Source organism: Patiria miniata, unplaced genomic scaffold, assembly GCF_015706575.1.
Source record: "Patiria miniata isolate m_02_andy unplaced genomic scaffold, ASM1570657v1 HiC_scaffold_5, whole genome shotgun sequence".
Lineage (NCBI taxonomy): Eukaryota > Metazoa > Echinodermata > Asteroidea > Valvatida > Asterinidae > Patiria > Patiria miniata.
The window spans coordinates 31,583,559-31,595,903 of record NW_024037072.1 but is presented as its reverse complement, the minus strand read 5'-3'; the positions used below and the strand labels follow the sequence as shown (position 1 = coordinate 31,595,903).

The window sequence follows — 12,345 nt, the reverse complement described above, 5'->3', positions numbered from 1 at the left end:
CTGTTGCGCTTGCCGCGGCGCTGTTGCGCTTGCCGCGGCGCTTTTGCGCTTGCCGTGGCGCTTTTGCTTTTGCCGTGGCGCTTTTGCTTTTGCCGTGACAGTTGTGGGCCACCGTAACAATCATAATCCCCAAGGTCACACTGTTTCGTGAACTGTATTCAACAACGGCCACGTAGAACGCGTAAACACAACGCCCACAGTTTCAAGCCACTGACCACGCGCAGCATTGACTCGCAGAAAAGCCAGCACAGAGGGCAGACAGGCAATCAACGTGACAGCGCACACCGGCACACCGGCCATTCCTGTGAAAAAAAAACACACGCAGTTACGAAAAATCGACGAAACGGATCGCCCGTCCGGCGTCCGGACGCGAAACTGAGGACGACCTAAAGTCCCCGAACCCGCGGAAGACACTCTTCACATTTTTCCACGAACGTGGAGCGAATTTGGCGAGCCCGGGCTGTCTTGGATCCGTTATTAGTGTACAAACATTCATGGGAGGTTGAGTAAAACTTCCTCTTAAACAGCGACAGAATGAGAACGACGTGATGAACAAATTTAAAGATGTTTTGCGTGGTACCATGGAGCAAGGATTCCTTGCTCCATGGTGGTACTCAGTGTGGCCACTCTGTTTTTTTTATTTTTTTCAAGATCGCATCTAAAAATTTTCAAGATTTTTCAAGCCTATGAAAATTACTAGACCAGCCAACCTGTCCCATTATGCAAAAGTTTTTTTGAAAGGATTGAAGCTCTTTTCAACAAATGTGCCATTTTTTTTCAAATTTGCTTTTAATTTTCTGTCAAAATACTATTTTTGCAGAATCCTGCCAGAAATCTGCCAAAAAATCCATTCTGTCAAATTTTCTGTCAAAGTCTTTTTTTAACAAAAATTCTGTCAAAGTTAGCCGAAAATCGGCTAAAACGGTCACAATGCCCTCTCCCGGAGAGGTCATCTAATGAAGCGCGCGTCATGCAGTGCCTAGAGCCTAAGCTTACATACACTGCAGGGTCTGACCGTATGTATAGCGCGCCAATGCTAAAAGAATTACAAAGTAAAAATAAAAGTCGCTAAAAAGCTCGGGTGTTCAGTGGAAAAAGTTGTCAAAGTTTCTACAAAACATATGGTTTTGTACTTTTAGTGGAAAATTTTCAAGATTTCTTGCTTTTTCATTTTTTTTTTCAAGTTTTCAAGTTGGGTCTCAATTTTTCAAGATCTTGAAATTTTTTTCAAGCAGTGGCCACACTGGTGGTACTTAGTAGCATTATGTTAATGTGGGAAAACTTAACACACCTTCGCGAAGAACATTGTGAGTTTATACCACGGACGGACCATTGATTGTACTTGGTGCACTGTTCACACACAATGTGAACGTGACCTGTTTGCAGGAGTACATAAAGTATCATGTCCTTAATTTGATGGAGTTTTGAAAATATAGCATTGGTGAAGCTTTACCATGACGAAAAAAATATTTGATTTTAATGGAACAAAACTAAATAGGCCTAAGTAAAACAAAAGTACGATCGGACACAATGCGTCGTTGACCATTCGCATTTTTTTTCTTTTTGGCAAAAAAACTTACGGGACGGAGGCCAATATGTGGATTGAAGGATTTGCCGTTATGGGCTTATTTAACACTTTTGAGATCCATATCCCCGTGATCTGTTACACGGTACCCTATGGAGACGTGCACAATAGGGAACAAAAGATTGTATACGTCTCCACAGGGCACTTTCTATAGGTGAATACGTCTCCACAAGGTTATCACGAAATAGATATATGGATTTTACTTAAAAAACTAGGAATTTCCAAGGTGTGTTGATCCGTCGCAAATAGAAGTATTTTATGTAAGGGATATTAATTCCAAATTTCAGCCCAGGAGATTCATTCTGGTTAAAAAAGGAGCATTTTGAAAGTACACTTTCAAACTCGAAAACTTTAGTACACGAGAACAAAGAAATGACTCCACAAGGACACATATGTCATTATGCGTGGACGGGACACACCTGCGCACTGTACTGGTTCGCGCGAGAAGTACGCACCACTTTTTGAATGTGCCCAGCCAGGGCCAAGTTCGGGCAAGGACCATTAGTCGACTAGTGGTTGATTTGTGACGTACCTTACGCCTGCGCACTGATAGCAACGTGCGAACGTCTCTAGTCAAACGCTGGTCAAAATGTCATCGCAAAACTTCTGGATCCTGGCTCTCTGCTAGCGTAATGAATGCGTGCGGCTGTTGGTTACCAGCGAAGCAACCAACCCCAGTAGGCTGGTTCCAAATAGTCGACTAGCGTAGTCAACCATAGTCGACTAGACAGAGTTCGGGCAAACGTTAGTTTACCATTGGTCAACTATAGTCCTTGCGCGAACTTGGCCCAGGATGGCCTCCTATGTGACTAATCCCCGCCCCAATAACTTTGGATCATTCGAAATACGCAGAGGATGGACCCGGAACCATTCTAGGCCTCCATGCACCAACTCATTTGTGGCCGTTGAAGGCGTACTTGTGCACGGAGCCCTATGCAGAAATACTTGGTTATTTTTTATCTTGCTTAGAAAGTGCATACATGCACCCTATTTTGAAACCACCGTCAGTGTTAGTTTCTTCCAAACGATACCATTTGAGGCGAGGTAATTTCATATGGTATTTGACACCAATCAATCTTCACTATGAGCAAGCTCTCAGTCAACATGTATTCGAACTGCAATTATTGTTCTACATGCCTTGAAACTTCCTTTCCATACGACCCAAAGCGCCCGCTGATTGGTCAAAATCTAGGAGGTCAAGAGGCGGGGTCTTGCCTAATTAATCAGCGAATCTGTTCACGCATACCACAGCTTTTGCCGTGGTGTATTACATAGACTATTCGTTAGTGCGTCAGTTCAGTTTAAACCACGCCCACTGGCCATTAAGTTTGCGTTGGAACCATTGGAACCGGAAGCTAACGCAACTGAGTGTTTATCCAATGGGCGCCGCGCGCGTGTACGACGTTTTCGCTAACGAGCTTGATTATGGGATACATGCCTTTCTACAGGGTATAAAAGCATATCATATTCCGCCACTCCTCACTCTGGTGTCTGAAGCTTCCTTACGAGTTTGTGAAATCAAGAGGAGAATGTTTCGCGGGGTAGCTGCTGCTGTCTTGGTGCTGGGACTTGTGGGGTTCCTGACCGCCGACGCCATGAACGAGGTGAGTTGGTTTCTGCTTTCAAGGAAAACAAAGGAACGGTGATCGAAAAGTTGATTTTGCGTAGTGTATTAAAAGAAGATTAATTATGGTCACATAACCAGACCATATTGACCACAACCGTCCGTATTAATTAAAGAAGTTTCACAATCAGACAACTCCCAAGTCTCATTGGCCAAAGAATGCTGGTATCGATTCATTATAACGATTAATTATTCTTTTCTAAAACAAAGTCACAAATCGCAAATTGAATTGGTTTGTCGGAAATGAAAAAGACGAAATTGGACACAGAATGGTGATTCCTTCTATTGTTGTTGTAGCATCGTTGTCATTAACAATTTTCTCTTTCCTGAACGACTTTTTAGAGGCAAAAGTAAAAGTCAATTTTGTTTCATGTATTTTCAAAAATTGTTTTTAACGGAACACTGTGCAATCGACTTGGATTTGGCAAATAGTGATTTCTTTACCTTTAACTTCGTTCAATTCCAGCAAGGTGTCAAATTCGGCTTTTGATTATCAGTCAGTACCTTGACAACCTTTTAATTCTTGGCGGGTTCCTCCTCTTATCTTTTTTCGTAACTTTTGCCTGATCTGCCTGAAAAAATGTTAATTGAAAAGACAAAAAATATAGCTTTTCCCGGCCAATTTCATCCAGTTTTCATTCAATTTAACGCCTGGCTCATTCAGTTTAGATTGAAATTAAAAGATCGCGCAGATCGTCATTCGACAATAAATAAGAATCATTCAATTTTACTATCCGAACATTCTATCGTCTTCATGGGCGTCGCGAGGGGGGGGGGGGCATTTTGTTAAAGAGTTATATGTGTAAGAAGATCGTCATTTTTTTAAACGAAAATCGCTTGTAATTTGGCACCCGATGACGTCATAATTACGTCAGTAATATGCACCACTAAGGATGAGGGTCGATATTTATTGAAAGTTACAAGTTCCTATCATAAACCGCTTAAGAGAAAACCCGCGGAAACGTGCTGTACGGTAAAAAAGAAAAAGAAAAAAAAAAGAAAGATTAATCGTAACAACTCCAAAGAGTGGTCGGGTTGTACCTGACCACTCAAAAAGAAAGAAAAAGAGGCGCGAAGTCATTGTGGTGTAAATTTAATGGGTGGGGGGGGGGCAAAATGTCCCTGCCCCCTCTTAAACTGAATCAAGAGTATATTGAGAAATACAGGAATTTTTGGGGAAAAATATGTTTTGCCCCCCCTCTAGAAAAAAATCCTGGCGACGACAATGATCGTCTTTTAGCTTCACTCGTCCCTGTAAAAGCTGCATTCAACTTAAAAGTATTGTACTCATTTCAATTCAGTAAGGGGTTGATCGGGCATTCATCATCATTAATGGGCAAACATATTTCACATGTATTTTTTAAAGAAATTCCTGAACGTTCGTATTCTTGTAAAAAGGGAGGATGGTTTGCACCATCTTCTGATAGGGGGCACTGTTAAAAGCGAACAATTAATCACGGACATCTTTGCTCTTCATCCCTGCAAAGTTTCCGAAGGACGTACGATTTTTTTCGACAAGCCGATTCCGCCGTCCCGATTTTGCTTGTACAAAGACTAGTCCATTGTAATCTGCCGCTCTGCACTCCCCAACCCCTGGTTACGCCACTATCTTGCACGTCAAGTGATCGATGGGTGAATCAGCGATAAATAATTTTTAAAAAAATACAAAACAGAACGGAAAAGAAGTTAAAGGATTTGTCTAAATTTTAAAACAAGTGTAGAAAAGATCAACAGTGAAAGAGAAATTCCGTAGCCCTTTTCATTTCATTATTTCGCTACATCATTCCTCATATAAACCTTGTTACATTATAAAGTTTTACATTTATTTATAAAGTTTTACAGACACAAAGATTTTGGGGAAAAATGGACCTCAGCAGAAAATATGATCCGATGTGTCGACATCACACAAACTTGAATGGCCAATAATGAAAATGATCAGGGAAATCCTGTGTAAGTGAAAATTCTTTTCCTGTTTACTCGGAAAGGCATACACTTGACTAAAAATACGCGAATATGTATTAGGACTTACTTGCAAACGTGATAATCAATTTAAGGTAAGACATGTACGCTGTGTTTCAATTTCTTCAAGTTGTGTTTTAATTTATTTATTTTGTGCTTAAATGGATTGTATCCCCCAAATACACCGCATACATTTGCCCGGTTTGACAAAGTCCTTAGTGTTGACTCGAAACCATTTCTCTTGAGTTAGGAAAAGTATAAATCAACTTCAAGACCGGGGCTGAAGAAAATGAAAATTTTGTCCTGTATTTAAGGGAATTTCCGCTGCATAAAAAGAAGAAAATGAAAATTTTGTCCTGTATTTAAGGGAATTTCCGCTGCATAAACAAAAAATCTCGTTTTTTTCCCCACTGTAAATTGTGGCTTTCAATACGTGCGAAGCCGAAAAGGTCACTATATAAGGTCAAGTCGTCTTCAGGCTTCTCTTAATTCTCAATTTCATTTTATCACTGTGTTGGGCCAAGAGCCAGGCCTTCATTGGTACACCTCAACCCCCCCCCCCTTCCCATTAAAAAATAAATCACCATTTACAGTTTGCATGCATTACAATACAAAGTGTCGTTCCCTTCAAACATTTTCTGAAGAGAGAAAAACACACCTTGAAATTCTGAAAGATCCTTCAAGGGAGTTTGTATAGCAAGGTGAGCTTGACAAACTTAACAATTCAAAAGATTTGCTCCATTATTTAATTCAAGGATGGTATTACCCCAACGGCCTCAAAATCATTTTAAGTGATCGTGGGAAAGGATTTGTTACACAAACTTGCCAGGGGCGGGCATTCATTCCTGGCGAACGTGACGTTTTAGAGGCTGCAAGAGTGATTAGCCTATTGTTAGCAAGAAAATATTTAAAATCCGTTAACTATTATTGAAAAACCATTATGGTTTATAACAGCAATGCTGCCATGCAGTTAACACAGGGACACCTGAACTAGGCCGGGGGGGGGGGGGGGGTACCATAAAGGGACAAAAACCCACAGGATGTTGCCGTCACTAAACACAATGGGTGCGTTCGACTACTTGAGTGCGTTCGATTACTTCCCCCAGCTTACTCGCGCCTGACTCCTCGCGTAATGACAGACATGCGCAGTGGAGCTAACTAAACGAACGGTTTCGGGTAAAGTTTCGTGCAAGAGCTGGAAACATGGGCGTCGCCAGGATTTTTTTTCTATAGGATGGCAAAACATATATTTCAAAATAATCCTGTTTAATATCTCAACGTATTCTCGATTTATCAGTTTTAAAGGGGGTAGGGACATTTTGCCCCCCCCCATTAAATTTACACCAATATGACTTCTCACCTCTTGCTTTTGCTTTTCTGTGGGGGGGGGGGATGTTGCAACCTGACGCCACTTTTTTTTTCTTCATATATCATCTCAATGAAGGTCATTTATTGCAAAAATAATGATAAGACATGAATCTTGGACTGAGAAATATTTCCATTTTTGTTTGGAAAACAAATTCTTGACTCTCCATAGACCTTGTACACAATTGCGGAAGTGGCACGTCCACGCCCAGTGAAAATACGCAGGGACGCGCTGACAAATCGTAGCCGTAGCTCCGTGCATAGGGTTTGGCTCTATAATGCTCCGTGGAAGCCCGTTTTCGGACACGGCCTGATGAGGCGCCCGCCGGACGTTGCATGGCCTTATGGGATACTTACCAAAGTAACCGGCTCGGCGAGTCGGTTACTTGGGCCAGGCTCGAGTAGGCGCGAGAAGTCACGTCAGAGGTAAATCAAACGCTGTCGCGCTTGCTTCTAGAATTAGAATGCACCTTTCCGTTAGCTAATGGAAAGGTGCCTTTTAACTCTAAAGGTTGTGCCACTGTAACAGTGTCGATTTTTACTACCCAAAACTGTCCACTAGCATTGGCAGCATAGGCTAGCAATCTTCAGTTTTTTTTCATTTTGGGACATGACGGGCATTAGAGTGATTTGTGGGCAAGGTGCATAAATGACATCAGGTAACAAAACAAACCAAAAAAAACAAAGTCTGACCTATACAGGCAAAGATTCAGAACAAATGTATAGGGGTTTAGGTTGTAGCTATAGGGTCCAAAACGAGAAGCATTGGCAGTCTAAGCCACGAACGGACAGTCAGTCATGAGATAAGTATACGGATGACGCGCTGCCCTCTGCGAGCAGCAGAACCCCCCTTGGTAGAACACCAATTATCTTATCAAATTATCTAGACTACAATGTGGCAGTGTCCGAGCCTGGCGTCATGTATACATAAGCCATTAACATAACAAAACTAGATTCCTTTCATTTCTTAAACCAAGAATTGCAAATGATATTTGGTCTCTAAATATTTTCAGGATGAAATGGAGTTGCTTGAACGTATGCTGGAGAGAGCTGAAGAAAAGAAGGTCGCAGGTATATAAACACGTTCATAATTTTATATGATCAAAGAAAAGAATATGGCAATTAAATAAAGTAGATGCGCCAATGTTCTGATTTTGAGGCGAGTGTAATTGCGCGCGCTCGGAAATGCAGGACAGAAAGGTGAAGAGCGCCAGAGTGGTGAAGCGCCGCATCTTTCATTTCTTTCAACCTAGCTGGTAATGAGTTGTCCTCTATCGGTTCAATAATCTTTTCTACCCTTTCTGATTTTGTTGTCAATGAAGGCGGTCAACCTCTCTCCATCGTGGACAAGGTAACATGGCAGAGTTCCACTTTGATGCCATACACATCAGCCAAGGCCGTAGATGGAAGCTCCTCTACCATCATGTATCCCGATACCAAATGTTCCCACACTGGTAAGAGATTTTCGTCTTATAGTTAAATATTTAAAAAAAAAACATAACAAAAAGGAGGTGTCAAATGGTCAAGTAGATCTACAAAAATTCCAATTATTTTTAATTTTAATTATTCCACTGAATGCTATAATAGGGCGACAGATTTTGCCAACTGCGTCCACAATAGGGCGACACACCTTATTAAGGCGACATATAACTGTCGCCCTTTTGTGAAAACGACCCTTAGGACAAGGAATTGTATTGTCGCAAACCATCTAGATCGATTCGTCATGGTCCATTAATTAAAAACACCGAATTTCGTGGAGAAAGGATAAGGTAATATTGCGTTAGGTGACAGTTTATGTGTGTGCACAAGTCTATGGGAAATCGCCCTATTATTATTTTAATAATAATAGGGGGAGCAATAAAATATTAAAATATTTTATTGCTCCCCACAATGAAATTATTTTAAAACATAACAAGTATATAAAAATACAGTTCAAGAGGACATGAGGTGAAATGCGGAGAAGGCAAGACCGAGGATGAACATCCTATCACCAACAGTTACTTAAATCACGGACTCTGTGTAGAGGATCTGTGCTTAAATAGGCCTCCAAGAAATCAGTCTTACTGAAACAATGCATACCTCAATAGCACTTAAAGTTTTATCACAAATGATGTATTCAAGGTCCAAACAATTATAATTTCATCTCGTCCGTGACTAGCTGTTTTCATAACGTGTCTGAAGTAAACAATCGACAATGCAAACTATGGACACACAATTTGAATTCGCCTTTTAGGCCAACAACGTCGGCCTAATTTACTTATTTTACCCATTTCCTTTTATTTTCTTTCGCCTAGTTTCTAATTCGAATCCGTGGTGGATGGTCGATCTGGGGGAGGAACACTGCATCAGCAAAGTCAACATTCTGAACCGTGGAGACTGCTGCAGTAAGTCATTAACATTAGGCACAGGGAAATCATGTGATAAGGGAATAATGTCAAACCATATACAACATGACCTCGATCATCAAGGTTTGGATTGTACAATAAAGGTTTTTTTCTGAACAGCGGAAAATAATGCTAAACATTTCTTGTAGTACACTATAATTTCATCCATTATTGGCCTATTTTGCGAGATTCTAGATTTATTTATTAACACAACACAACCCAAACAAAATGAAGTTTTTGGAAATTTTATTTGCAGGCGATCGACTGACAGGCGCTGTTGTCCGCGCTGGTGACAGCCCCACTGCTACCGACAACCCGACTTGTAACTCACCGGTCACCGCTGCCCAAGCCCAACCACTCGGTGGTACCATCGTGTTTGATTGCTCTTCGCCGTTGAGGGCGCGCTACATCAGCGTGGACATCCCCGGTACGGCAACCTTGCAACTTTGCGAGGTCACTGTGGAGGAAGTCGCCCTTGACCAATGCGCAAGTGAGTTTCATCAATAGACGAAGTGTTTTTTTCCAGAGTTGCTGAACCTGAGGGACCAGTGACCTGAGTGACTGACAGTGATTCAGTATCCTAAAAACTTTTTTATTGTCGGATTCCTAAAATTAGAAGCCTGGGTCCAGCTGTACAATATAGTTAGCCTAGTCTTGTAAGCAACATTGTAATTGTTATCCAGTTACTTCAAATTCAGCTTCTTACAACTATTTATAATGTCGTGTATTTATTTTGGTTCACCAAAGGTATTTGGCGAATCAACCAATAAAGATACATGAACGGTATCGCGTCCCGTTGGAAATTCGAACCTTTTTTTATGCATGATTGAAACTAGAATATATCAATTTCGTCATTTCAGCTTTTAAATCTTACTAATTTTGTTGGCCCCTTAAATAGCGAAGACGTTCAGTATCGTTAATCAACCAGCCGAACAAAGCTCTACACTACAATCAAGCTTTGCAGCGGGCAAAGCTGTTGACGGTAGCTCATCGACCATTCTGTATCCCGATGGTCATTGCTCACACACAAGTAAGATGAATCCTCGTTTAAAACATTGTCTAATGATTGTCCATTGTCCAGTGTTTATTGGCTCATAAATTTGTATGGAATGTAATAATTTCCACTAAATATCATCTGCGGGTTGATGTGAAAGAGAAAACCACAAAAGATTCCAATCATCAGAACCACACACAGTTATACAAACGAAATTTGACTACATTATGCAGTCGTGATGTTTCCACAAACCTCGCATCTTTAGACTTTAAACCATGCAAGTCTTCAATACTTATCTTCTGTAATTTCGTATATTCCGAGGACACCCTCTTATAAAAAGAAACAGGCACAACAGCGACATCATGTTTCTATAGTAGCTGGAATAACGATAGATGATTTTCTCATTTATTCAGATGAGGAGCAGAATCCCTGGTGGAGGGTCGATCTTGGTGCTGAGCAATGCGTTACCAAGGTAACCATCCTGAACCGCGGAGACTGCTGCAGTAAGTATCTTCACTATGGTCACTTGACGCAAAAGTTGGGATCCTTACAGAGAAATGTGACTCTTAATTATGTTCCTTGGGTATGCATACAACCATGCATTTTTGTGGCTTTACTATAACTCTACTCACAGCTATCTTCCATTCCTCCAGATACATTTATTTGTGTACCGTCCACAAAGGTCATGTTCAATTGTTTTATCATGTGCAATTTCGGAGACTATTTCTTTGTTACAAGATATTAGCAGCGAACGTTAAACATTCAACAAAGTCCGTAAATTTAACATGTAAAGTAACGATCAATAGCAATTTTAATTGATAGTTTGAAATACAATGTAAGTCCTTTTACAAAACAAAAGCACGACAGCTATCATCCTTTCAATTGATATTCCGTTCTTTTAATTTTTTTTTTTAATTTTTTTTTATTCGCCAGTGCATCAATAATTACAAAACAAATGAATTAATATTATGGTCATACAATTCAGAAATGGCAGAAATAAATTATAAATTGGTGACAGAGCGAGAAGGAAAAATTGAGTTACATCAATGGATACCATTTTCTTTGATGGGTAGCTAATTTATCCCTTCTAGTTGCTTTATAAAATTCAAATCTCTCCATCATTCTAACTAGATTCATAAAATGGTTAATTTGAGGAGGCTTCTCTTCATACTTACGTTCTTTTAATTTTATTTACAGGTGAACGTCTGCAGAACGCCATTGTTCGTGCTGGGTCCGACAAGAACGTTGTTGCGAACCAGGCATGCGGGGCACCAATCACCGCCGATCAAGCCCAACCATTGGGCGGTACAATCGCGGTTGAGTGCAGTCTACCGTTGAGGGCGCGCTACGTGAGCGTCGATATTCCGGGCACTGCAGTTCTTCAACTCTGTGAGGTCTACGTTGAAGTGCTGTCTTCCGGACAGTGCTAAGAATATTAACCGTCACCTTGTCACCCGATTTCGAATTAGACCCGTTTAAAAATCACGGCCGATTACGAATTGCATTGCGATTACGAATTCAGCCTGATTATTTTTCATGTTTTTTATTGGTGGATAGGTTCTTCCTTACTAAATTCTAAATAAATATAGGCCTTACAAGGCGTTTTGTTGTGTGCCTAAATGACGTGAAGATGATGTCATACAGAACCAAGTACTTTATTTGTCAACAATATGGTTCAACATGCCTGTAACTTTTCACAAGAAAATCCACATCGGACTACTCCTAAAACGTTTACCAATGATCAGTCATTGGTTGGACGATTGTCTCAGTAATACAATTTGGTTTAATGATTGGACCTTTCTGGAATTTATTTGGAATGTAAAAATAACTGAAAAAAATGATCAGTCAGATTGTTTCTCTACCCTGACCTTAAATGTGACTCGATTTCCACGAATTCAGTTTATGTTTTGTTTCTTTTTTGTTTAGCTAACGTTGCGAGATGAAGACCACATCGCTTATTGGTGGTGGTTAAGGTTTTATTTTCAGCCTTTTATTGCAACTTTTATTTGTATTTTTTTAACGCAGTTTTCATTGCTTTATTACTGCTCTTTAAGTCTTTTTAATATTTTGGTGCATACTCTTTGAGTAATAAAACACGTTTGCATGCATGACATCCCTTCTCTGATTCATCCATTTTGTTTAAAGTGCTGATGTAAATGATAGTAATAATGGAATTATCATACTTTAAACAAAACTTAGTATTTTGCGGTGACCAATATTCATGAAAATAATATCATTGGGATTTATAATCAGTTGCCCGCGGAGATGGAGCTCCATCCAAAGTGTTCAAATTACTTGCCTTCAAGCGTTACTGTGATTATGTCAAGATATCTTTACTGCAAGACAAGTGCACCTTAGTTAAAAAAATATATATAAAATCTGACGAGTGCATTTTGGCATTAATTTGGTACTTGGACCTACTTAGCTATACTGT

The 12,345-nt window shown here is 40.3% G+C and overlaps 1 protein-coding gene across 1 annotated transcript; it reads left to right on the top strand.

Moving 5' to 3' along the window:
• Nucleotides 1–3,041: 3,041 nt before the first annotated feature.
• On the top strand, nt 3,042–12,024 carry LOC119742151 (pentraxin fusion protein-like). The gene is made up of 8 exons (XM_038218192.1): nt 3,042–3,189; nt 7,547–7,604; nt 7,856–7,987; nt 8,828–8,917; nt 9,174–9,407; nt 9,816–9,947; nt 10,325–10,414; nt 11,109–12,024. Exons 1-8 carry the CDS (start codon nt 3,115–3,117, stop codon nt 11,339–11,341), a joined length of 1,044 nt encoding a protein of 347 aa, XP_038074120.1. The 5' UTR covers nt 3,042–3,114; the 3' UTR covers nt 11,342–12,024.
• The last annotated feature ends 321 nt before the right edge of the window (nt 12,025–12,345 follow it).

Excerpts from the sequence above, each read along its gene's own strand:
- LOC119742151 (XM_038218192.1), top strand. The coding sequence starts at position 3,115 with ATGTTTCGCGGGGTAGCTGCTGCTGTCTTGGTGCTGGGACTTGTGGGG. Across the intron at positions 3,190-7,546 it reads CCGCCGACGCCATGAACGAG|GATGAAATGGAGTTGCTTGA; the intron begins GTGAGTTGGTTT and ends AAATATTTTCAG. Across the intron at positions 9,408-9,815 it reads CGCCCTTGACCAATGCGCAA|CGAAGACGTTCAGTATCGTT; the intron begins GTGAGTTTCATC and ends CCCCTTAAATAG.